This window comes from Mobula birostris, chromosome 3, assembly GCF_030028105.1.
Source record: "Mobula birostris isolate sMobBir1 chromosome 3, sMobBir1.hap1, whole genome shotgun sequence".
Classification (NCBI taxonomy): Eukaryota; Metazoa; Chordata; class Chondrichthyes; order Myliobatiformes; family Myliobatidae; genus Mobula; species Mobula birostris.
Window position 1 is genome coordinate 133,220,118 of NC_092372.1, and position 26,912 is coordinate 133,247,029.

At 40.7% G+C, this 26,912-nt stretch overlaps 1 protein-coding gene across 4 annotated transcripts in view; it reads left to right on the forward strand.

Annotated features, from left to right (window-relative positions):
• macc1 (MET transcriptional regulator MACC1) overlaps window positions 1–26,912 on the forward strand; it is a 52,531-nt gene that overhangs the window by 19,229 nt on the left and 6,390 nt on the right. For 3 of the 4 annotated variants that reach the window (XM_072253367.1, XM_072253366.1, XM_072253368.1), the window contains exons 2-4: window positions 15,248–15,365; window positions 15,693–15,803; window positions 16,403–18,465. In XM_072253367.1, coding sequence (XP_072109468.1) covers window positions 15,704–15,803; window positions 16,403–18,465 — 2,163 coding nt within the window. In that variant the 5' untranslated portion in view covers window positions 15,248–15,365; window positions 15,693–15,703. The remainder of the gene's footprint in view (window positions 1–15,247; window positions 15,366–15,692; window positions 15,804–16,402; window positions 18,466–26,912) is intronic. The other variant, XM_072253369.1, reaches the window with a different exon arrangement.

The window sequence follows — 26,912 nt, forward strand, 5'->3', positions numbered from 1 at the left end:
CCCTGAAATGCTGAGTTATATAAATGGAATGCACAAAATCAGCAGCATGTGGAAAAGCATTTCTAAAAACTTTTTTAAAAAAAAAGCTGAATACCAATTTGATTAAATGCTGGAGACCTGAAATTATGCAAGTAACTGAACTCTTCCCCCTTCTTTTCCAGTCCTGATAAGGAGACTCAGCCTGAAACGTTGACTGTTTATTCCCCTCCATAGATGCTGCTTGGCTTGCTGAGTTCCACAGCACACACGTGTGTGTGTGTGTGTGTGTGTTTGTGTGTGTGTGTGTGTTTGTGTTCATTCATATTTCCAGCACCTGCAGAATTTCTTGTGTTCCAAGTGTATAATAATATTGTTTTGGTCAAGATGGTGCTGAGCTGCAAATAGGGTTGCCAACTTTCTCAATCCCAAATGAGGGACAAAAGTAGCAGTCAAATACAGGACACTTGTGTTTACCCCGAGAAAGACCACCATGACCATGAAGCCTTGCGCATGCATGATGTGCACATGCGTGTACGTGTCGATTTTTTTTCTCTACAAATCGGATTTGGCTTAATCTTTCCGATTCTGAGACACTGTATGTACATTATTTCTACTTTATATAGGCTATGTATTTATCATATCATTCCTGCTTTTACTATATGTTAGTGTTATTTCAGGTTTTATGTGTTAGTGGTATGATTTGGTAGGTTATTTTTTGGGTCTGGGAATGCTCAGAAATTTTTCCCATATAAATTAGTGGTAATTGTTTCTGCACTATACGCCATTTCGGCTTACGAACAGTTTCATCGGAACGCTCTACCTTAGCGGGGGAAATACAGGACATGGGTGGTCCTGTATGGGACAAACCAATTTATCCCAATATATGGGATGTCCTGGCTGATAATGGGACAGTTGGCAACCCTAGCTGCATACTCTGTTGAGATCATAACTTAGACTTAATTGTTTGCTAGGCTTATAGGGATGATTTTGGGGGTATAGAGGAGAGTTAGGTTAAAGTTTAGGAACAGGGATGTGGGGAAGGTAGAGGTTAGGCCAGAGTCTAGGCCTCCACTTTGCACTCCACATTAGAAAGCCAGCGATGTAGACGTATGGCAAAGGACATCCATAGGTGGATGTCGGGCTGGCAAGTGCTGTGGACAGAGAACAACGAGGACGAGGGCTGGTCAGTGAGACCTCCTGGTTGGTGGGTCCAGGGATGAGTGGTCCAGGCGGGCAGAAGGCATAAGGGACGTAACCACCTAGGTGTGCAAGTGGGCAAGTCAGGTGTTTGAGGTCTGGAGTTTTGGGTCCTTGGGTTCATTAAGATTGAAGACGAAGGTTGATCAGAAGTCCGGAAGTTGATGGCCAAAGCCCTGTGTCTACTGGTCCACTGGGGAAGTCAGAGGCCCGATGACTACAAGTCTGCTGGAGGCGGCCTGTCCTCGTGTTGGAGGACAGTCTGTGTGCATCACTGGGCAGGAGGAAGGAAGGGGGCTTGTTTTGTTGTTTAATTGTTGTGTGTGTTGTTTTGCTGAAAATTGTGGGCTTGCTATGTTGGTGCCAGAATGTGTGATGGCACTTGCAGACTGCTGCCAGCACATCCTTGGGTTGTATTGTCAATGCAAACAACACACCTCACTGTATGTTTTGATGTATAGTACAAGTGATAAATCTGAATCTTGATGGTTATAAATGGAACTAGTTAAGAGGAGACATGGCAGACAGCAAATGTGGATGCTCCCAACACAATCACGGTGCACATTTTGTAATGCATATTTTGGAAATCAAACAAAATAATTTTAGGCAGTATTAGTGTTTTCCTTCCATTGGTAGTATTAGTACTTTAACTAAATTTTGGTTTGGAGAGAAACAAGTGATGCAGAACATTAAAGCTTTGAAACATTACTGTAGCAGTTCTAATGTGTATGAGTTTTTTGAGTAAAGGCGTTTGAAATGTGTATCAAAATACTTGTTCTTTTAATTGTATTGTGCACTTACCTCTTTGCTGGGACAAAAACAAAAGTCATAATTTGTGTTGTTATGATTCTCAGTCATTCAACCATACATAAATACCCATGAATACAGCCAGGTGAAACAGTGTTACTCCGCGGACAAGGAGCAAAACACAGTACCAACAGAAGGCACATGTTTATTATGATTATGAGGACACGCAGTCCCCTTTTATTGTCATTTAGTAATGAATGCATTAAGAAATGATAAAAATGTTTTTCCAGAATGATATCACGAAAACACATGACAAACCAACTTAAAAACTAACAAAAACCACATAATTATGACATATAGTTACAACAGTGCAAAACAATACCGTAATTTGATGAGAACAGACCATGGCACAGTAGAAGTCTCAGAGTCTCTCAAAGTCCCATCATCTCACGCAGACGGTAAACCCTCAGCGCCGCCAACTTGCCGATGCGGCATCCCGCAAGCATCCGACCACAGTTCGACTCCGAGTCCGTCCGAAAAACTCCAAGCATCCGACCACCTCCTGACACCAATGCACCGAGCACCATCTCTGCCGAGCGTTTTGACCCCGGCCCCGGCAACAGGCGATACACAAAGCCGAGGATTTGGGGCCTACGTCTCCGGAGATTCTCGATCACACAGTAGCAGCGGCAGCGCAGCAGGCATTTCAGAAGTTGCTCCAGATGTTCCTCTGCGCTTTCACGGCTGTCCCCATCAAATCCGGATTGATGCACGTTCATTCGGAATGGCCGTGCGCGTTGCGTCGCGCCACCGTCTTCTCCTTCCTCCCACATATAGCACAATAAGATATCAGTAAAATGCAGTCACACATAAACAAAATTGAAATCCCAAGTCCTTGAGTCCATAAATGTTGCAACAGTCTACAGCCAGAGAGAGCAGCATTGACTCCAGCATGCCGGTGGAATGCACCAACTCTGCCTCAGGCTCTCCTGGGCAGCTGTAAACAGGCGACACCAAGGCTTGAGGCCTAGTCCTCACGACTACTACAGATCCCCTGCCGTCTGCCAATCTCCTCGAGCTTTAAAGAAAGCAACCTCAATGCTTTGATTTCTCCCCATAATGGAGGCCCTGATTGATTGTAAATAGGAAATTTACTCAGATGAAAACTTTTCCAAGATCACTTTCTCCTTCCTAAATTGCGATGCAAAGAATGGTCCCACTGAACCAGACATCCCACCTCTCCTGGAACTTCCGGGAGTCTCCCGCATATGAATAGTGGCTCCCTGATGCCCACAAATTATATACAATATCACGGAAATCAATTTTTTTGAGAGCGAGCGAGAGAAAAGCAAGAGAGAGCGCAAGAGCGACCACGAGAGAGAGCGCATGCGAGTGAAAGCGAGCGAGAGAAAGCGAGCAAGAGCGAAAGCGAGAGAGGGAGAGAGAGCGAGAAAGCAGGTGGGAGCACTTGAGAGAGAGCGAGAGCGCGCCATGGCAGATTGTTCCAAAAAAATATATAAAACGTACATCACCCGGACCCCAGACTACACTAAAGTGTACCCCTGCCTAATAGGGGTCAAAATAATGACAGTGTTGCTCGCTGCACTGTTTGCAACAGTGACTTTTTTATTGCCCATGGTGGGTTAAGACTGTAAAAGACAAGTTGAGGTGAATTTAACAGGTGTAATTCATTCATTAGCATAGCTAACATTATTTAAACTAGCTGGCCAGCCGCTAAGGAGCTACTCTATTGCAGACATCCCACCTCTCCCGGAAGTCTCCCGCAAATTGATGGTGCTACCTCCCTGAAATGAGTTTTTGCAGGATGGGATGTCTGCTGAACTAAACGACTGATTGACTTAGTTTAGCAGGATAGCTATGTTATTTTATTCAATTTCCTATACTTAAATGTGTATCTTTTTGAAGTGATTTATCATCTTGCTACAGTAATTTTGAAAATCTTTAAATGTGCAGTATGTGATTGCTCTGTTCCCCACTTTGATCAAAATAATGTCATGTAAATTTTGAATACATTTGAAACAGAAGGTCAGGCAGCACCTGTGGAATCAGAATCAATAGTTAATTTCAGGATCAAGACAGTTTGTCTTCAGCCTGAAATATTAACTGATCACCTGTTTCCCTGAAATACCCAGCAGTTCAGTGCAGTATTCATGAAGCTAAAATTTACTGGGAAATATAGGCACTTAGTGCCATCTGTAATTATTTCTCTGCACAACTACACTCAAGAACAGAATTTTCATGTAAATATTGCCGCCGCCTTTTCAATGAGTGTGCTGACTGTGTTCCGTAGATTCTGTATGAAGTTTAACTACAGAATCCGTTTGCTGCAATAGCTTGTTTTTTTTTAATGTACTGAACCTCTGCTACATTATATCAGGCACAGTATCAGAAAAGTTTATCAGTTCCATACTTTTGAATATCCGGGAATGAGGCCATGGCTTAAAGGTTCTGCCGGAGATTATTGAGTGTTTTATGGCCAGGACTTGTGTGCATGTGTGTGCTGGACATGTGATACCATCAGATCACTCCAAGTCCCACCTCTCAGGAACTTGTACCTATAGATGGGGAAGGAATTGATCTATAAGACAGCTTCACATGTTAGAATCTGATGTCTGTCGTTTGCCATACAGAAAGTTATGGCTTGTAGCATCTGCAAAATTTGAATGAATTTTTGTTTGTCTTGGGTTATTCATAGACTTTTTTAAAAATGTGATCTTCATACCATGCCAGTGGCAATCTTTCTGCATATTTATCCCCAGTTAAAAAGTTATATAGTTTACCCCAAATATCTGCTAAATATATAGTGATTATTTAGTTTTAAGATTCCTTTCTGTAACCAGCCGTTAGTCTCTGCATGGAGCAAAATGTTTGGAGACTATGAAGTGACGATATATAAAAGTAAAAATATTAGTCATGATTTTTCTTTGTAATTTGAGTATTTAATGGTAAATTGGAACTAGTAAAAATCATTGGATGAATATGATTAAAAGTGCAGAAAAGTGGTAGCATAAGTTTTGCTTGAGTGTTTAATCTAGTTGAATTTTCTTTTATTTAATGAGAATATGTCAACTGTAAGGATTTCTGGTGAGCTGAACAAATCTGAGTATTACAATTTTTGGCTTGTTATTCAAAAGTAAGCCATAACACCACAGGCTGAAAGGCTTAGTGGAAAAATACCATTGTTCTTTTGCAGCTGGCTAACAGGAGGTCCAAGATAACGCAGCAGAAGGTTCTAAAGTGCAACTGTACATAATTTTAATAATCTAGCAGACCCTTCTCCAGGAACACTTCTATTCTTGTAGAGAGAAAATGCATTTCAACATCCAAGTGAATCTTTAACGGTTTCAAATGCCCTTGTACTTAAATTGCATGAATGTTTGATTACTCAACTGTTGAATTGAACGGGTGCAGACTGTTTTAAATTTCTGCTCCTTGGGCTTAAAAGCAACATGAGTAGACAATGCTATCAGCTATATCTTTGTGCATTGTATTGCACATTGACCAGTTAGTCAGAGCAAACAGGCTTCCAATGTCTTGCATGCATGGAACTTGGAATGTGTTTTATGTCTAGGAAATGGATAAATGGTCAGTGAAGGTGGGGCGGGGGTGGGGGGAGATAAAAAGGTAAAGCATATTGAGCAAAGTCAGAATCAGGTTTATTATCACTGACCTATGTTCTGAAATTTATTGTTTTGCGGCAGGTAATATAGTGCAATACTTAAAACTATTGTGTTACAGTAAAAATAGTGCAAAAGAGGAATAGTGATGTAGTGTTCATGAGTTCATGGATTGTTCAGAAATCTAATGGTGGGAGTGGGCGGGGGGGGGGGGGCTGAGGCTGTTCCAAAAATATTGAGTGTTCATCTTTAGGCTCCTGTAACTCCTCCTTAATGGTAGTAAGATGAAGAAAACATGTCTCAGATGGTGAGGGTCCTGAATGATGGATGTTACTTCTCGAGGCACTGCCTTTTGAAGATATCCTGGGTATGAGGAGGTTTGTGCCCATTATGTAACTAGCTGAGACTAAAACCCTCTACAGCAGGGGTTTCCATCCTTTATTTTGCCTTTGACCATTACCATTAAGCAAGGGGTCCATGGACCCCAGGATAGGAACCTCTGCTGTACGGCCTCTTCCGATTTCTGTGCGTGGAAGCCACCATACCAGGTGGTGATGTAACTGAGTTAGAATGCTCTCCGTGGTACGTCTGTAGAAATTTGTTGGAGTCTTTGACATACCAAATCTCCTCAAACACATAATGAAGTATAGTCACTAACATGCCTTCTGGATTGCATAATTCTGCTTGGTCCAGGATTGATCCTCTCAGATGTTGACACCAAGGAACTTAAAGCTGCTCGCCCTTTTCATTACTGACTCCTCAATGAGGACTGCTGTGTGTTTTCATGACTTTCTCTTTCTGAAGCCCACAATCAGTCTTTTGGTCTTGATGGCATTGAATGCAAGGCTATTACTGCAATGCCACCCACACAGCCGATCTATGTCACTCCTGTACACTTCCAAATCACCATCTGAGATTCGGCCAGCCACAGTTGTGTCATTGCTGAATTTATAGATGGCATTTGGGCTATGTCTAGCCGCACAGCCATGAGTATAGAGGGTTGAGCAGTGGGCCAACTATACATCCTTGAGTTGTACGTGTATTGAACGAGGAACTTAATGTTTTTAACTGGCAGGAAGAATATGTGAGAAAGATGGTATATGAAACAAAAATTATGGTGGTTAGACCAGAAAAGTTGCAGCTAGATAAGAAGTGTTAGAGATCAGGCAAATGTTGAGTTTAAAAGGATAGGAGAAATCAGAATGCTGGAATTGAATCCTGAGGCTACCAACTATGGACAGAGGTTACCGTGGAATTGTGTTGAAGCAGCATCATTCAAAAGCAAGACCAAAGATCAAGTGAACTCATTGCTTTACTTGGAACGACTGTTGGATTCCCAGTATTAGAAGATTAGAAAATTGTTGACAAGAACATGCCCTTTGGCCCAACAAAGCTTGCCAAATTCCTATTCACATAGTGTGTTGAAATAACTATCAAGTTTAAATTTGAAAGTCTTTAAGGTACTACTCTCAACAGCACAACTAGGTAGTTTGTTCCATGTGTCCACAACTTGCTGTGTAAAGAAATGCTTCCTGATGTCTGTCTGAAATCTCTCTTTAACCAGTCTCCACCTATGGCCCCAAGATCTTGTTGATGGATTAATTTTGAAGTAGCTGCTAGCATCCTCCTTACTTGTACCCCTAATGATTTTGAACACTTCTATCATGTCTGCTCTCATTTTATGTCTACTTGGGTTAAAATGGTTTAATTCTTTTAATCTTTCTTCATAGCTTGTACTCTGTAGACCTGGAATGACTCTAGTCTTCCTGCTCTGAACTCTCTCCAGTGCCTTTACGTCCCTCACGAAATATGGAGACCAAAGTTGTACACAATATCAAAGTGTGTTCTCACAAGTGCATTATTCAGCTTGAGGAGAATGTCTGTAAACTTGAACTCCAGTGAGGGCATTAGATGGTCCAACCATTCTATTGGTCTTCCTAATTGCTTGTTTGCATTGTTTAGATGTTGATAGTGATGAGATTGCCGGGACACCTAAGTCCTTCTCATACATTGCACTGTCCAACTCAATACCCCCAATTGTATATTTATATCTAATATTTCTACTTCCCATATGCAATACTCTACATTTACTTTGAATTTCATCTGCCATTTATCTGCCCGAATCTGGATTTTGTTTAGATCTAACTGTATTGTTTCTGCTGCCTGAATGTTATCAGCCCATTCCCCCAATTTTGCAGCCTCTACTGACTTATCCAAATAATTAATGCAGATTAAAAACAGCAGCGGCCCTAGAACTGCGGAGCCCGACTTATAACATCTTCTAGGTGTGAAAATGATCCTCTTACCATAACTGTTTTTCTGTTTTTGAGCCGAATCTGCACCATTTGTACTCCTTATCCGAAATCCCTACCTCCTGTAATTTGATTATTAAACTCTTGTGGGATTCCTTGTCAAAAGCCTTTTGAAAGTCCAAGTAAATGATATCAACCGCTCTTACTGTTTTTATGCATTTTAGTTGCCTCCTCATGGAACTCTAGCATATTGGTAAAACATGATTTCCCCTTTCTGATCCTGTGCTGGCATTCTGCTAACATGCCTGTTCTTATCAACTGCTTTTCCAACTCATTCTTTATTAATGTTTCCATTATCTTACCTACAATACAGGTTTGCCCTGCAATCCGAAGGTAGAGCGTTCCTGTGAAATGGTTCGTAAGCCAAAATGTCGTAAATCGAAGAAGCAATTACCATTTATTTATATAGGAAAATTTTGTGAGCGTTCGCAGACCCAGAAATAACCTACCAAATCATGCCAAATAACACATAAAACCTAAAATAACAGTAACATATGGTAAAAGCAGGAATGATATGATAAATACACAGCCTATATAAAGTAAAAATACTTCTCCACAATCATTACTGAACTGTTCTCCGTAGCGAAAATCTCACGCAAGCGCTCTCGGCAAAAACACTCTCTCCAGTAACCTTTAAGCTATGAAGCTGCCAAATCATACCAGATAACACATAAAAATACACAGCCAGTATAAAGTAGAAATAATGTATGTACAGTGTAGTATCACTTATGGGAATCGGGACAGCGCCGAGCACACTGATGATGGTGTGTTAGACAAAGTTGTTGGAGTTTGGGTGGTGCAGTAGCCCCCACCCTCCAGGCCGTTGAGCGATACATTGCTGCGAAGGACGCAGGGGTCCAGCGGTAGCCGGGAGGAACACAGCACATCTTTTAAGAAAAAAGCCAAAACAAACATGCTAATTAATTAGGTGCCGCCCGTAATTGTCGGCCCAGATCAGTGCCGATATCTGATTGCGTCGTCTGTGATCTGGGCCAACAATTACGTGTCGGCGGCACCTAATTAATTAGCATGTTTATTTCGGCTTTTTTCTTAAAGATGTGCTGTGTGCCTCCCAGCTACTTTTGCATTCTCCGTGAATCGGTATCTGTCCGTGGCCTGGGGGTTGGGGTGGTGGGACACTGGGGTGTCATCTCGTTGTCTGTTTCCATTAGAACAGGCAACTCATCTCCTATGACTGCCTTCCTCGATGTCAAAGGTCGAGGTTTGTCGTCTGCTGTGGCTGATGTGGAAGGCTTGCTTGACTGCTGAGCCTCGCGTATTTTTCTATCACACAGTTCTTTAATAAGGACTCAGACCATCCTGCAAATATCTCCTAAACCGACGTACCCTTTCAAAATTAAAGTCATACTTTATCATTACTCATTTGGTTTCGATTGTTATCCTTTTTTCTTCCAATTGCATCAGCTCTTCATCTGTCAGTTCTTGGTGATGGGATGCCAAAACCTCTTCAACAACATCTTCGTCAACTTCCACAAGCCAAACTTAAGCTGTCCTTACTCCGTTCACCACGATCAAATCGCTTAATTATGTCTAGTATTACCCTAAGTGTAACACCCTTATGAGCCCCCCTTCAGGCTTTTCAGATACCATAGAACTCATCTCGCAAACAGCCGCTCATAGGCTCGTGTTTAAGCAATGCCGGCGAGAATCCAGGGGAGAGCGGCTGCCCGGGGCGTGTTGCCTTTTATTGTGTGCTGAATTTTTTTTTGTAACAGTGAAAACACCTTCTGAAAGCGAAAATAGGGTACTAATGTAGGTCTTTCGTAACAGTGAGGTTTCGTAAAGCGAACGTTCGAAAAGCGGGGGACACCTGTACACATTAAGCTTACTGGTCTATAAGTTACCAGAGTCACTGTGGCCACCCTTCTTGTATCCTGGGAAAATGCTAGCCCATTTCCAGTTCTTTGAGATTGCACCAGTCTTGACTGACTTTTGAAAAATACAAGTTATGAGTTTGTATATATAATCAGAGACCTTTTTGAAGAACCTTGGATATATGTTGTGTGGCCCTGGAGATTTATTAACTTTTAGCCTTTTCAGCTGAAGCGGAACCTCGCTCACTATGGTTGGAAATGAATGTTCTGAACCATGTCATCTTTGAATTAAATAGAAGCATTGAAACAACGTTCTGGAAACAACCTTTGAGGGTCTGAGGCAGAAGACTAAAATTTTGGCAAGATTGATGAAAAATTGGCTTTGGTTATAGTGATATGAAACTGAAGAAGATCACAGTGCATTCACAATATGATGCCAGTACCACAGGAGTATTTTTAAAGACGTGGTGCATAATGGCAAAATCTAAATTCTAATATTTCCATTCTTGGAGGAGAACAGCTTAGAAACATAGAAAACCTACAGCACAATACAGGCCCTTCGGCCCACAAAGTTATGCGGAACATGTCCCTACCTTAGAAATTACTAGGCTTACCTACAGCCCTCTATTTTTTGAAGCTCCATGTACCTATTTAAAAGTCTCTTAAAAGACCCTATCATATCCGCCTCCACCACCGTTGCCAGTAGCCCATTCCACGCGCTCACCTCTCTGAGTAAAAAAAAAAATTAACCCTGACGTCTCCTCTGTACCTACTCCCCAGCACCTTAAACCTGTGAGCTCTTATGACAATCATTTCAGCCCTGGGGAAAAAGCCTCTGACTATCCACATGATCAATGCCTTCATCATCTTATACGCCGCTATCAGGTCACCTCTCATCCTCCGTCGCTCCAAGTAGAAAAGGTCGAGTTCACTCAACCTATTCTCATAAGGCATGCTCCCTAATCCAGGCAATATCCTTGTAAATCTCCTCTGCACACTTTCTATGGCTTCCACATCCTATCTGTAGTGAGGCGACCAGAACTGAGCACAGCACTCCAAGTGGGGTCTGACCAGGGTCCTATATAGCTACAACATTATCTCTCGGCTCCTAAATTCAATTCCACTATTGATGAAAGCCAATACACCATACGCTGCCTTAACCACAGAGTCAACCTGTGCAGCTGCTTTGAGAGTCCTATGGATTCGGACCCCAAGATCCCTCTGATCCTCCACGCTGCCAAGAGTCTCACCATTAATACTATATTCTGCCATCATATTTGACCATGCTTGAAGAAGAATCAAGTATGTGCAATTTACATGGGAGAGTTGTAGGTGAAGAAATATCATACACGTCAACAGCTGCAGAAATGTTGAATAGTTTTTGTCTTGCACTTTACTGCTACCACAAAACATACTTCATGACGTATGTCAGTGATAATAAATCTGATTTTGATGCTTAATTTGTGACCAAAGGATAAACGGATAATATTGTGAAAGTGCAGTTTTTTTGATGGATGTAGAAAGAAGTACTGGAAGAAGGTAGAAGTGATTTGAAATTGTTAATGGGAAATGACAAGGTAGAATACTGGCTATGAATGAGCAGAATGATAGGAAGATACAAAGTTGTACTGAAGAACACTGGGGGGAAAAAAAGGCTTCAGAGGTGATAAACCAAAGGATTTTAACAAAAAAATGATGAGGGCAGGTTTTGAAGGGGAATCTGAGAGCACAGCTCAGGGAGAGGCACAAAGTAGAGTTCAGGATTTGCTTGAAAGAGGTCTTAATTATCTATATCTCATTTCTCTAAGCTTCCACCTTTCTTGAATCTCGGGCTCTTGTAGTCCTCATGCCCTTTACTTAATTCTGTTCATCTTGTTACTTTATATACGTTATTGTGACCAAACTGGAATCAAGCATGAAAGGTAATTGCAGTGAGGGAAGTCAACTGCAAAAAGCCACAAATATCTGAATGATGTTGCAAGTCTTTCCATGTATTTATTTCAACATCACGCACGCAGCCCCTATTTTTCCAATTAGTTACACTTATTGAAGCTTAAAGGTGAAATCAAGTGGCTTCAATGCTTGCACCAAAAAACAAGAAACAAACTACACAACAGATTGATGAAGAGAAGTGAATTAAGAGATTACCAGTATGGCTTTTTCCTGAACACAAGATATGCAAGTATTATTTGTTGATATTCAGTATAATGGACATCAATATGTGTTTCCATGCTGAGTTTTTTAATTTTATTCAAGTCCATCCAAGCCATTAAACCTCTGCCACAATGATTCCTCTACTTTATATATCATTGAGGAAGCCCTGGTATTTAAGGAATGTTTCTCCTTAGTGCTTAGGAGGGCATTCATATTACAAAGGAGGGGATTTTGGCAGCCTTACAGTAAATTAAGGTGGATAATCTTCAAGGCCTGACTGTGTGCATTTTTAGATTTTGTGGGAGGGTAAAGAAGAAAGTGTAGGCCTTTGGAGATATTTGCTTCATTGTTAGCCACTGGTCAAGTTTCTGAAGATAGTTAAGGTTGTTCTGTTGTATATGATGGGCAGAAAGGACAAGCCATAAGCCATAGGAGCAGAATTAGACCCATCGAATTTGCTCCGCCATTGCATCCTTGCCCCCCCATTCCTCTAAACTCCAGTGAGTACAGCCCTTGAGCCATCAAACACTCCTCATTCGTTAACCCTTTAATTTATGGAATCATTCTCATGAACTTCCTTTGAATTCTCTGCAATGCTAGCACATTCTTTCTTCAATAGGGGGCCTAAAACTGACCTCCTTCAGACTCCGTACTTCCTCACCACCACCTGCCTTTCCACCAATTTTTGTCCTGTCTGCAAATTGGCCATAAAGCAATTAATTCCACCATCTAAGTCATTGACCTATAACATGAAAAGCAGCGGCCCCAACACCAACTCCTACCGAACACCACTAGTCACTGACAGCCAACCAGAAAAGTCTCTCTTTATTCCCACTCTTTTGCTTCCTGCCAGTCAGCTGATGTTCTATTCATGCTAGTATCTTTCCTGTAATAACAGTGGCTATCACCTTGTTTATCAGCCTCATGTTCTGCACCTTGTCAAAGGCCATCTGAAAATCCAAGTAAACAACATCCACTGACTCTACTTTGTCTATCCTGCCTGTTATTTCCTCAAAGAATTCCAATGGATTTGTCAGGCAAGATTTCCCCTTAAGATAATTATGACTGTTTTATTTTATCATGTGCGTCCAAGTACTCCAAAACATCGTCCTTAATAATGGACTCCAACATCTTACCAACCACTGAACTTCTGTCCATTAGATTTGGGTTCCCCTACCATGGGAGAAAATTTCCATCTGTCTGATCTATGACAATATAAGGTCATCGCTTATTCTGTTATGTTCCAAAAGAATAACGACCTAGCCTGGAATGAGTTGCCGGAGGAAGGGGTTGAGGCGGGTACAGTAGTATAATTTCAAAAGCACTTGGATAGGTACATGAGGGATAAGGCATAGACAGATGTGGGCTGAATACAGGAAACTTGGGCTAGCTGGGTGGGCTCCATAGTTGGCCTAGACTTGTTGGGCCAAAGGGCCTGTATCTGTGCTGTATGCTGATGACTATTATCACATACTTGTGGATGAAACCCACCCTGTTTGAAACATCATCATCACAGAAAAAGGGCCCCTTAGATGGCTGTCTAAATGCCAACCATCAAGCATACAATAAGACCCTAAAACTTCGAAGTGAAATTAGACTATTTGGATCATCAAGTCCACTTCGCCATGCGCTTGTATCTGATTTTAAATCCTCTCAACCCCATTCTACTGCCTTCTTCCTGAAACTTTTTTAACACCTTTACTAATGAAGAACCTTTCACTCTCGCGTTGCCTCCACAGCAATGAATATGTCTGTCAAAGGTCTAGCAATCCTCTCTTGCCTCCATCAGTTTCTTGCGTGAAAGCAACAATGGAAAGCAGAGGGTGGTTGTAGGTGGAGCACGTTCTTCCTGGTAACCAGTGGTGTTCTGCAGAGATTTGTTCTGGGACCTGTGCAGTTTGTAATTTTATAAATGACGTGGATGAGGAAGTAGAAGGGTAAAATCTTGGAATCCACGTCTACTGATCCCTCAAAGTTGCCGTGGAAGGTGATAGGGTTGTGAAGAACGTGTATGGGGTGTTAAGGCTGATTTACACTTGTGCATACTAGCTTGCGCCGTAGCCTATGCAAGTGAGCTACGCCGTTATGAGCACTTATACTTGTGCATTGGTGTGTCTGCGTTGCTCTGCAATTCGGGCACGTCACGCATGTGTATTCACCTGCCTGTGCAAGGCTTCATGGTCATGGTAGACTTTCTCGGGGTAAACAAGCTTAAAGTGAGCATCTTTTTTCATAAAAGCGAAATGTGTCCTCCATAATTTCGGTGGTCTGTAAAGCTTTATGGAAAGCATTGCAGCTAGAGTTCCTTCCCTGCCCTTCAGTCGCCCAATGGGAAGCTATTGCAGTGTAGGAGGAAATGTGATGCTACCAAGCGGACCAATCACAGTTGTTGCAGCCTGCGTTGCCTCGATGCATAGTTACATTTTGGGAGAGGTGTGCATCAGGCTACGGTGTAGGGATCCGCGTAGGCACTGCATAGGGTTTGCAGCTGCGTCGTACCTATGGCGTCGATTTGACGCACAAGTATAAATCAGCTTTTAGTCTTCAGTACTCAAGTTTATCAACTTGATTCGGTTCTGGACCCATGAGGTAATGTTGGAATTTTATAAAACCATAATTGGACCACACTTGGAACACTGTGTTTAGTCTCGCAAACAACAGGAATTCTGCAGATGCTGGAAATTCAAGCAACACACATAAAAGTTGCTGGTGAACGCAGCAGGCCAGGCGGCATCTCTAGGAAGAGGTGCAGTCGACATTTCAGGCCGAGACCCTTCGTCAGGACTGACGAAGGGTTTCGGCCTGAAATGTCGACTGCACCTCTTCCTAGAGATGCTGCCTGGCCTGCTGCGTTCACCAGCAACTTTTATGTGTGTTGCTGTGTTTAGTCTGGTTGCCTCATTATAGGAAGGTTGTGGAAGTTATGGAGAGTGACATACTAGATATGGAGGCTTGTGGTGTGATACGTAAAGACAAGGAAAACTCTATCTCTGTTATAAGTTTGGGGTAAGGGCAGATGTGTGGTGAATGGAGGCGAGGGCAGCTTCAATGGGGGAAAACCGTATTCTTTGGGGGAGGGGGGAGAAGGACATCTCTGAAATGGAAAGCTTTATTCTGAGAACGGGTGTGGTGGAGACAGGGACTGAGAGACAAGAATAGCATTTTTACGAGTGACAGAGTGGGAAGAGGTTATAGTCATTTTCACAAATAAATGAATAAATGGAGTGTATATTATATACAGCCTAATGTGTTTGTTTAATTTTTTAAAAAAGTTTGTTTTTAGTTTATTAAAAAGCAGAGTTTTTCCATATGGATGTGTTGTGTACTTAAAATATTTAATAAAATATCATAAAATGATCAAACAGATCTTGTGTCTGCTCTGTAGGTAACTTAAGTCCAAGACTGTAATGAGTGGAAAAGCCAGAAGATCATTAGCTGCCCTGTTTCCGTGCCCAGTCGTTCATTCACAGCTATCTTGACTTGCTGCGCAGCAGATAGATTTGGTGAGGTCATGTTTTAATCTCTGGTATAAATACTGGTACATGCAGAATTCAGAAGTTATGCCATTTTGTTCCAGCTGTTTGCTCATGTACTTAACAGATACGTTAATATTGTGTGAATCATCATGTGAGTCAGTTTAATTGATCTCTAATGGTATGGTTTGAAATTTTTGACTGTTTTCATTAAAAAGAGTAACTTAACAGCAAATTTGTTATACTAAAAGTAGGTTGTTCTGCTAAAAATATTTTCAGGAATATAAAACATTTGGCTAAATATCCATTTTTTTCTATTACAATAAAAATGCTTATTAGTTTTCCCTTTGTTAACAGAACCAATCAAAATGGCTGTCAGAACACATTCTCCTAGACATACACGCAGTAAGTCTGAAGGAACGCTAATTGACCTGGATGAGAGCCCGTCAACTCACATGTTTGTAAAAGGTACTGAAATAATTACACTATATGATAAATTATTAATGTAGTTCTGGTTTACCTCTGGAGATACGTGTGTGTGTGTGTGTGTGTATAAATAATTAATTGATTCATTTTCTGTTGATTAAATATCTAGCTGCAGAAAGTTAAATTCCTGCTTTTTTTTTATTATCAGGGCAATGCATACCAACCTGGTAGTGGGATGTCCTTGTGTGTTTGGTTTTTCTCCCCAACATCTCAGGATCTGCCCAAATGCTGATTTTATTTTTGTTACCCTCAGTAGGACTTGGGCAGATACTGATGACAGTCTTGCTGCAGCCTGAGATTGATGGTCCCATCACTGGTGAACCATCGCCAAATTTAGTGGTGATCTGCAGCTCCCTAATCTAAGTAAGGAGTAGGACTCTATTTATCCTGATAGATCAGGGCGGTTAAGTTTCTGTACCCTGGGCAAGAATCCAAATACAGTTTTTGTAATAAAGAATTGGGATTTTGTGGGTGTTTTTTTTAATAAATGTTTGCATTCATATTTTTCTTTTGGCATCTGACACTTTATTACTTATTCATGTTTTTCTTCTACATTTTATTTCCAACCTTATCCTCTGTAGAAAATAACAATCTTCTAGGAATTTCAAAAGGACAAGAATCTAATCTATTACAAGACTGGGATTTGCTAGTATTTGACCAGCCTAACCATGCTGTTACTCAGAGCACAAATCCTTTTTGGAATGGTCTGTCAGGATCAAACCCATTTTTAGATGATATTGCCAAAGAAAGTGATGATAATGTCGTAAAGCCATCATCTGCATTAAATGAGAATGCACTGGGTTTTGAAAACCCAAGGACTACAGAGTCCATTAGCTCCTCAGCTGATGAATTGGATGTTGACAACCTGATCTATATTGGAAGACCATTTGCAAAGCAGCATGGAAGGTGGAAAAGTGCTTCAGATATTTTGGATTTTTCAAACAAAGAAGATGTTCTTCAGAATAATCGTCCATTGAGTGAATTTATTGCCCCAAATTTAGAATCTTTTCAAAATGATAGAGAAGCTTACAAAGCAGCATGGTTGAACCATAGACAATTAACTAGATCATGCCTTGATTTGGACATGGTGAGTCAAAATCCTGGATGGGGGCAGACTCAGGCTATTGAAACATGTATTGTCTGTAAGATAGACCATAAAGGGGGATCACTTCATTTGCCTGAATCAGATGTAAGTGTCCATGTACCTGAAGGTCATGTTCCACCTGGTGAAATCCAAGAACTGGCAATAAAGGCCTTGCTTGAACCACCTCAGTTGCTTAACAATGATTTTTGTACAACAATTGGGCCATTACTGGAGATGAAACTAAGCAATTTCAACACTAAAGGTTCTATTTCTTTAGAAATGAAGGTGACAGCCGAAGTGAAAACTGATCCGATGAGTCAAGTTATGACTGACGTTGCATGTCTTTGTAGTGATGCTAAAGAGGGCCCTTTTGAGAAGGTGCACAATATTTACATATACAAAGATGTTATGCAAGTAAAACTTGAAAAATTGAGTCCTTGTATGTATGTTGTACCAGCGGTTGAAGCAAGATGTATTCATCCTTCAGCATTGACAGTATGGGATTATCTTGACAAAATGATTACTATTGGTGTTTATGGCCCCAAACACATTCATCCAGTTTTTACTGCAGTTTGCACAATCTTTTGTCACAATGAAATCCCACAGAGACTTACAGATATGAAAAGAAACAATAGAAATTTACCGCCGGTTGTTCTTCAACTTTGGGGAAAGCATCAGTTTCATTTAGACAGACCACAAGATATTCAAATTTCTGTTATTCCCACCGAGGCAAAGTATGAAGTACAGGAAACTGATCAGACTATGCAAGTTGATAAATCTTTGCTAACATTGGGCAAGACAATTCGACAGCCATTCTCGTTGTCTATGTGTAAAACTGGAGAAGTTAATTCATTTCAACTTGTTATTCAGGTTAAAGGTACCAACCTCGATCTTATAACACAGTTCAGTATCCAGACACCCATGCCAACAGGCAAGTCAAGTATGAAAAGACGTTATCAAAAACGGAAAGAATCACCGACACATATCACTTCACGTGAACCTTCACCTGTCAAGCATCCTGTATTTAAGGACAGAGAGATCAATATTATTAATTATGGAGTGGCACTGAAACCTGTGTTGAGACAACCAAAAATTGAATACTTATTGGAATATTTTAAAGGTGACACTATAGCACTTCTTGGGTTGGACAAAGTCAAAGTAATAGGTCAAACCAGGATCAAGGAATGGTATGTTGGTGTCTTGCGTGGAAAGGTTGGCCTTGTGCATTGCAAAAATGTGAAGGTGATTTCTAAGGAGCAGGTCATGGACTATTCAGAAGTGAAGGTTACAACCAAGATTCTCCTTGATCAAGTTACCATTCCTTTTAAAAGATTGACATATATGTATTCATCTGTCCGTGAAATCATCACAGAGAATATTACTAGTTGGAAGCCATTTGCTGAAGTGCTTGGATACACTGATCTCCCATTGGATATAGTCCCCAGGACTCCAGTTGAGAGCGAATTGGAAAGAGTTGCATGTATACTGGAGAAATTAAAAGAAGACTGCCACGCTAGTGGTAACAAGGTAAAGAGAAAGTTTCTGCATGAGGTTGTTCTGGTAAGTATTTTTAATAAGTCTGTCACTTCATTGCAGCTGGCAGCATATTAGGTGCAACTTTAGTTGGAAATACTTAAGTGGTTCAGTCAATAGTAAAGGTTGCATGATATGGCATTTTGTGGCTATCCAAGTTATTTTTCCCAAAGCGAATTCACAAAAGTAACCGGTTTGCTCATTAATCTTATTGCTGCTTGTGGTACATTGCTATGTGGGGAAAATAGCAATCGCATTCACTTAATAGAAATAATTCAAAGGATAAAAGATTACCTATTTAAAACTGAAGAGTTGTTGAATCACGAAGTGTGTTCATGGTTCAGAGATGTTTTGGACTGCAGAAAAAGAATAAATGTTATGAAGATGAGTCAGGTCAGTAGAATTGAGACCAGCACGTCTATCAGCCATAGTAATAAATGGCGACGTGGACTGAAAGGTAAGAGAGCCTGCCATTCCTAATTCTCATATCTTTGTGTCAGAGGAAGGTAGATAAGACCATAAGACATGGGAACAGAATTAGGCCACTTGGCCCGTTGAGACTGCTTTCGATTTCAATAATGGCTGATTTATTATCCCTCTCAACCCTACTCTCCTGCATTCTCCCCATAACTTTTGACACTTTTACTAATCAAGAACCTGTCAACCTCTGCTCTATGCATACCCAATAACTTGGCCTCCAGAGCTGTCTGTGGCAGTGAATTGATGGATTCACCACCCTCTGGCTGAAGAAATTCCCCTGTGCCTTCTGGTCCTAGACTTTTCCCTCATTCTTCTAAAATCCAGTGAATACAGGCCCAGAGCTATCAAATGTTCCTTGTGCATTAACCCTTTCATTTCCAGAATAATTCTCGTGAACCTCCTGAACCCTCACCAGTGCCGTTATTTCTTAGGTAAGAGGCCAAAAACTGCTCTCAATATTCCAAGTGCATTGTGACCAATGCCTTGTAAAGCCTTAGCTTTACACCCTAGCTCTTTTTGTCCTTAACTCAAAGATATATAATGGCATATTGGTATCTTTGCTGATAATTAGCTTGAAAATGAATTAGTGGAAATAGAAAGTAGATTTAATGGTGACATATTTAAGTAACCATAATAGAAATTATTACAAATGAATGTAATACTACTATTATCCTTTAAATTAATGTGGGATACCTTTTTTTTAAAAATGAATGGTTGTGGTCTGCAATGTTCTGCCAGATGTCGTAATGAAGGCACATTCAATTATGAAATTTATAAAGAAACTGGATTAGTATCTGAGAGGTTAAAATTTGCAGGGCTGTGGAAGAGGGCAGATGATTGCGGCCAACTGGAATGGTCTTGCACAGAGTTGATAGAGACATTAGGCCAAATGGACATCCAAGCTGAAAGATTTGAGATTCTGTGAATGGTTATCCATTGAGTGAGAGCTCCAACCTTTTTGTTATTTGCATTCTTGCACTTTGTATTCATGCTATTTGTTTCGTGCGATTTGTTCACTACGAGGTAAAATTACTTTGACCGAGCAACCTTTGGGTTAAATATTCTGTTATTTACCAAATCAGTAGGGTTTTGCTGGGCTCTGTTTTACCAACAAAACACTTCCTGAATATAGTGTATATTCCAAAATATACAGTACACTAAATTTGGTAATGAAAATGGTTGAGAAGGGAAACTGTTCGTTCATGTTTTAGAGTTGTTTGTGTTTGAACATGGGCATATTTTAATTTTGCCCAGTACCACAGTTCAATGTGGTTTAATGTATGATGAATTCTTTTGTGCAATAATGTAGTCATGCATTTCAAAGACAATAATCACTGAGCTGGTGAAAAATACCATCTGATGATAAATGAGAGAATTTTGTACTTAGTACTCGATGCAAGTGAAGAACCTGTCTAGGCTCAAGATGATGTGGTTAGTTTGGTATGCCGATAGTAATGTCTTGCTCAATGCCTTATGATTTGCCTGATATCAGAAACCTAACGTTAAGATATCTTAATCAAGAAGATTTTTTCCCCCAGAAAAGCCATATACTCCAATGGAACTTTCTGTATCACCTCGGAAAATTTCTAAATTCTAAAATTTGATAACTTCTGATGTACTAGTTGCCAACAGCAGATTTGCAAGTGTTGAGAATTTAAACAGAATCTGAACATGGGCATTTTACCTGCATTATCAAGGCTTGTTTGTTCAAGTTTCAAAATGAGCTTGCATGAGGACTGAGTTCCTTTCAGATATTTCAAAAATAGCAATTAAAGATAATTAATGCATGAGTGGATTCAACTAATTTTAACCATGCTGCAGTTTCCAAATACTGTCTTGGTCTGTATCTGTCAATCACAATCACAACAACATGGATTTCTTTAATAATAAAAGCCCTTAATGTTTAATACATTCCAAAGCAATTCATTGGAGCAAATTTGTTTTAATAAAGTTTTAAAAGAAGAGAAAATGAATGCAACATTAGAAACACTGGTTGAATTGTATATGGTACTGCTCACTACACCATAAGAAAAATGTGCTTGTGCTAGAGAGAGTGCAGAAATAATTCACCAGGATGTAGCCTGGGTTAGAGGGCTTCAGTTTTGGGGGGAGAGAGATTAGATATGTGGGCTTGCTTTCCCTGGAACAAAGGAAGTGGTGGGGTGACTGGATGTCATGTACATCAATAGGTAAGTAATCAGAATCTTTTCCCATTGTTAAGAGTATCAAAAATGGGGAGCATAGATGTAAGGTGGGAGTAATGAGATTTAAAGCTGACTTGAGGGGACAGTTCCTACAAAAAGTGGTTGCTAACTAATTTGTTGCCAGAGGAGATGGTGGATACAATCACTATGTTTAAGGGATATTTAGGCAAGTACTTGAATGGACAAGTCATAGAGCCGAATGGATCCGATTCAGGCTGCTCGTGGGATTAGTCAAGGTGAGTATAAAGGTTAACATAGATGTAGTAGGCCAAAGGATCCATTTCTATACTGTACAATTCTGATTTAAAGAATAACTTTCCAAGTGCAATATTTCGATTTGCAACTCTATGCCCTGCATCTTAAACTAGCAATGTTCAAGAGAAAACTTAATTTTATACAGAAGCACTCACATCTTTTTAACGAGTTCACTGTTAATACTGGAACAAGAAATGTTTATCTTCTACTTCTTGCAACCAGCAGTGTTATGTTTATAATTTATCTTGTGTTGATGTTTGGATATGAGACTTAACGAATTGATGGCAATTGATGTACTCTGTTTCACTTGATCCAGTCCAGTCACAGGCAGGTAAAGAGCAATGTTTGATTTGTAAACAAAAGTTAAAAGGAGGACCAGAAAATTATTACTGACTACTTGTAGATACTTCAGCTAATTCTGGTTAGCATGATAAATTTCCTTTCTCAGCTTTCAAAGTTGCATGTTGGGTATTAATTGTACTTTGTTTCCATGATTTGTTCATGTTTATATGTTATATGTTCAGCCACAAAAACAAAGTACTGAGTAATCTGGGGATGTATTACTAAATGAAGAGATTATTTGACAAATGAAGGTGTTGGATAATGTGCAATTTGACATTGATTGTGGACAGTACTCTGTTAAACCAAACTAAGTGTGATTTTTCCATTTGAAAATTGATCTTGGTGGTGGGTGTGTCAGTACTGATGACCCTACCTGGACCATGAATATATTCACCAAACAAAGATTCTCCACAACAGACATACCTATATTGAGCTAAAGGAAGTAACATTCCAACATGAGTTCAAAACTCTATCAAGAAAACAATCATTGCAATATTTGCATGCATATAGACTGAAGTTGATCTAGAAAGAGGGATGTTTGTATTTGTATAGAAACATAGAACATAGAAAACCTACAGCACTATGCAGGCCCTTCAGCACACAATGTTGTACCAAACATGTACGTACTTTAGAAATTATGTAGGGTTACCCATAGCCCTCTATTTTTTTAAGCTCCATGTACCTATCCAGGAGTATCTTAAAAGACCCTATCGTATCCGCCTCCACCACCATCGCCGGCAGCCCATTCCATGACCTCACCACTCTTTGCATTTAAAAAAAAATCTTACCCCTGACATCTCCTCTGTACCTACTTCCAAGCACCTTAAAACTGTGCCCTCTTATGTTAGCCAGTTTACCACGTTATCATCCAGATCATTGATGTAGATGACAAACAACAACAGACTAGCCCCAGAACTGATCCCTGTAGCACATCATGAGTCACAAGCCTCCAGTCAGAGAGGCAACTATTCCACTACTACTCTGTGGCTTTTCTCATGAAACCAATGTCTAATCCAATTTAGTACCATATTTTGAATGCCAGGTGACTGAATCTTCTTGACCAAACTTTCATCTAGGACTTTGTCAAATATCTTGCTAAAGTCCATGTATACAACATCCACTACCTTGCCTTCATCCACTTTCCTGATAACCTTCTGGAAAAACTCTTTATAAAATTGGTTAGACACAGGACAAGATGGCACAGGCAAGCATTGGTGTTCTGTCGGTTGCAGGAAATTGTTCCAAAAATTCTCTTCAATATACCTCTTTTGGGAAAAACCAGGAAACCTACTAACGAGGAGGAACCCATTGCCACTGCCTGTCTTCCGTACATTTTCATGGTTTCTGGAAGGATCGCCGGGGTCCTGAAGAAATACTGGATTAATACCAGCCACGAACCTGTAAAGAAGTTCGAGTCACAGCTTATGCAGGTCAAAGCTGACCTGAGACTCATATTGGTTGGCGTTTATAGGATTCGCTGTGAATGCAGAGCAGTGTGTATTGGCCAGACGGGATGCATGGTGGAAACCTGCATCAAGGAGCACAGGAGGTCTATCCATTTGGGTTACCTGGAGTAAATTGGTGGTAGAACACTGTCTTTGCAATGGCTATAGGATTGACTTTGATGGCACAGAACTACTGTGCCGCGCCAATGGCTTTTGGGTCCACTTGGTTAAGGAAGCCATTGAAATAAAATGAGAGAAAAAGAATTTTAACAAAGACAAAGGTCTCACTCTAATTCGGAACTGGAATTCAATTGTAAACAAGCTAGGAGAGCGGAAACCTGATTGGATAAGGAGTAACCTATCAAGCAGGATGGAATACAGGGGTATAAATACCACTGGACTAGACTTGCCCAGGTGACATCCCTGAAAAAGATACTTTTTTCATCAAGACATCAGTTATAATCGATACCTGTACCCAGCTGGAAGCCCGAGGGAAGTTTATTCGGCTCTGGAATTAATTTCACTGCAGTCTGCAGTATGTTGTTTCCTGTCAAGCAATGTACTTGAAAATCAACTCAATGACCTTCATACCTCAGGATGGGCTGAAAAACCCTGACCAATCAGGCACACCATCTTTAAGGGTTATCACCATGACTGAACGTGAGGCAGGAGGGGGTGGCGGGTGGGGGAAGAAATGCGAAACCAGGCTGAAACAGAGATGAGGCATTCTACACAGGATCTCATTGGAAAATGTGCAGACACTGGAGAACAAAATTGAGGACCTGAGAGCAAGACTAATCTATTGAAGAGAACAGAGAGCCTGTCTATTGGATGCTTTATTGAAGCATGGCATTCTCTGGCTACGCCGGTTTCAGCAGTCAAAGCAGAAGAAATCTCAATTTACAGAATGGACTAAACTGCTGATTTGGAAAGTGTGTGTTTTATATACTCTCATTGGTGCTCTGATGTGACGATTTTGTCAAACTTGTGTTCTCCCAAACTTGAATACCTAATGATCGAATGCTGCTTATTCTACTTACCAAGGGAATTCTCGTAATCCTGACTGCAATTTGCATACCATCAATGGCCGACTAAAATCAAATGCCCACGCCACTGCATGGTGCCCTATCTAAGCAAGAAACAGCCCATCCTGACACATTGCAAATCATAGACTTGTTTGAAGGAAACCCTGCCCAAATACCACCAGCATACAGTTGTGCTAGGAAGTTTGTGAACCCTGTAGAATTTTCTCTATTTCTGCTTAAATATGACCTAAAATGTGATGGATCTTCACTAGTCCCAAAACTAGATGAAGAGAACCCAATTAAATAAATAAAACAAAAAACATTATAGTTCATTTGTTTCTTGAGAAAAACAATCTCAAGAAACAAATGTATTTGTTGGAAAAAGTATGTGAACCTTTGCTTTCAATAATTGGTGTGACACCTTGCACAGCAATAACTTCAACCAAACATTTCAGGTAACTGTTGATCAGTCTTGCTCAGAGGAATTTTAAGCCATTCCTCCTTACAAAACTGCTTCAACTCTGGAACTGCACCAGAGAACTAAATGAGAGACTATGCCAAGTCAGCATATGCAAACTGGCAGAATTCTTCATGTGCACCTGTTTTAAATTTAACAATATGCTTTACAAACAGCTGAAAGGGACACCAATGGGTTCCTCCATTTCTGGATTCATAGTAGAAGCTGTCATACAAAAGTTAGAAAAGGCAGTGTTGCCAATCATAAACTTTAAAATTTGGGTGTGTTACATTGATGATACCTTTGCAATAGTAAAAGACAGAGAAATTGAAAGAACTTGTAAACTGATCAATGATGTGTTCAACGATATTAAGTTCACAATGGAAACAGAAACCAAGGGGAAACTAGCATTCTTTGGATGTGATTGTTAATAGAAACAGACAGCACTTTGGAAACTTCCATTTATCATAAGGAAACACGTCCAGATCAGGTCCTAAATTAGTACAGCAACCCCCCCCCCCAAATGCACACAACAGTGGTATCGAAACTTTGTTCCGAAGAGCAGAGATGCACTGTGGCACAGTGGAACTAAAGAATAAAGAGGAGAAAGATATCTTTAAAATATTTGTATGAAAAGGATGCCTGCAGAACTTCATACAAAGATGCCTGTGAGGTCGAGAATGCACCAACCAAGAAGCAACCAAATAGGCGGAGTGGAAATTCTGGACCAAACTTGAATCAGTGAGGGATGTTCAACAGTTGTGGCAGGGTTTGAGTGCTATCACCTCTTATAAAGTTAAATCAATGGACATGGGAGACAGAAGGGCTTCACCTCCAGATGAGCTCGATGTCTTCTATGCTCGCTTTGACCATCAGAACATGGAGGTGCCATTGCAAACTCCCAAATCCTCTTAGATTTCAGTCTCTAAAGCGAACATGTGGGTTGCCTGCAGGAGGGTGAACCCACAAGAAACATCCAGACTGGACAGGGTATCTGGCCACACACTAAAGACCTGTGCTGATCAACTGGCTAGAGTGTTCACAGACGTCTTTGACCTCTTGGTTTGGCAGAGTGTGGCACACACCTGCCTCAGGCAGGAGCTCAAGATGAATATCACTCAATCGCACTGGCATCCATCGAGATGAAGTGTTCTGAGAGGTTGGTAATGGAAAATTTCAGCTTCTGCCTCTGAGGCGACTTGATCTGCTCCAATTTGCCTACGGGAGCAACAGCCCCATAGCAAATGCCACCTCGTTGGCTCTTCACTCAATCCTGTAACATCTGGGCAGCAAAGATGCATACATCAGGATGCTGTTTATTGAATGCAGCTCAGCATTCAATACCATCATTCCTTCAGAACTAATCAATAAACTCCAAGACCTTGGCCACAATACCTCCTTGTACAATTGGGTCCTAGATTTCCTCACTTGTAGACCCCAGTCAGTTCAGATTAGGAACATCTCCTCCACAATTTATACCAACACGTGCAACAATACTGCGTGCTTAACCCCCTGCTCTACTTGCTTTACACTTAGGACTGTGTAGTTATGTACAGCTCCAATGCCATATTCAAGTCTTCTGATGACACCACTGTTTTTGGGCTGAGTCATAAGTGGTGGTGATTTAGCATAGGAGAGAGATTGAAAATTTCGATGAGTGGTATCATAACAACAACCTCTCACTCGAGGTCAGCAAGGCCAAGGAACTGATTGTAGGCTTCAGGAGAGCGAAACCAGAGATCCATGAGCCAGTCCTTAGCAAAGGTGGAGAGGGTCAGCAACTTTAAATTCCTAGGTATTACTATTTCAGTACGTGCAATTGTGTAGAAAGCATTGCAATGCCTCTACTTCCTAAGAGTTTACAGGGATTTGGCATGACATCTAAAACTTTGATGAATTTCTATAGATGTACACAAGTATATGAAGAGCAAGAGGACAAGACGTGAGAGAATAGGACCAATCAAGTGTGACAGTGGAAAAGTGTGTATGGAACCGAAGAGATGGCAGAGGTCTTAATGAATACTTTGCTTCAGTATTCACTACAAAAAAGGATCTTGGCGATTGTAGGGATGACTTACAACGGACTGAAAAGCTTGAGCATGTAGATATTAAAGACGATGTGCTGGAGCTTTTAGAAAGCATCAAGTTAGATAAGTCACTGGGATCAAAGGAGGTGTACTCCGGGTTACTGTGGGAGGTGAGAGAGGAGATTGCTGAGCCTCTGGTGATGATCTTTGCATCATCAGTGGGGATGGGAGAGGTTCCA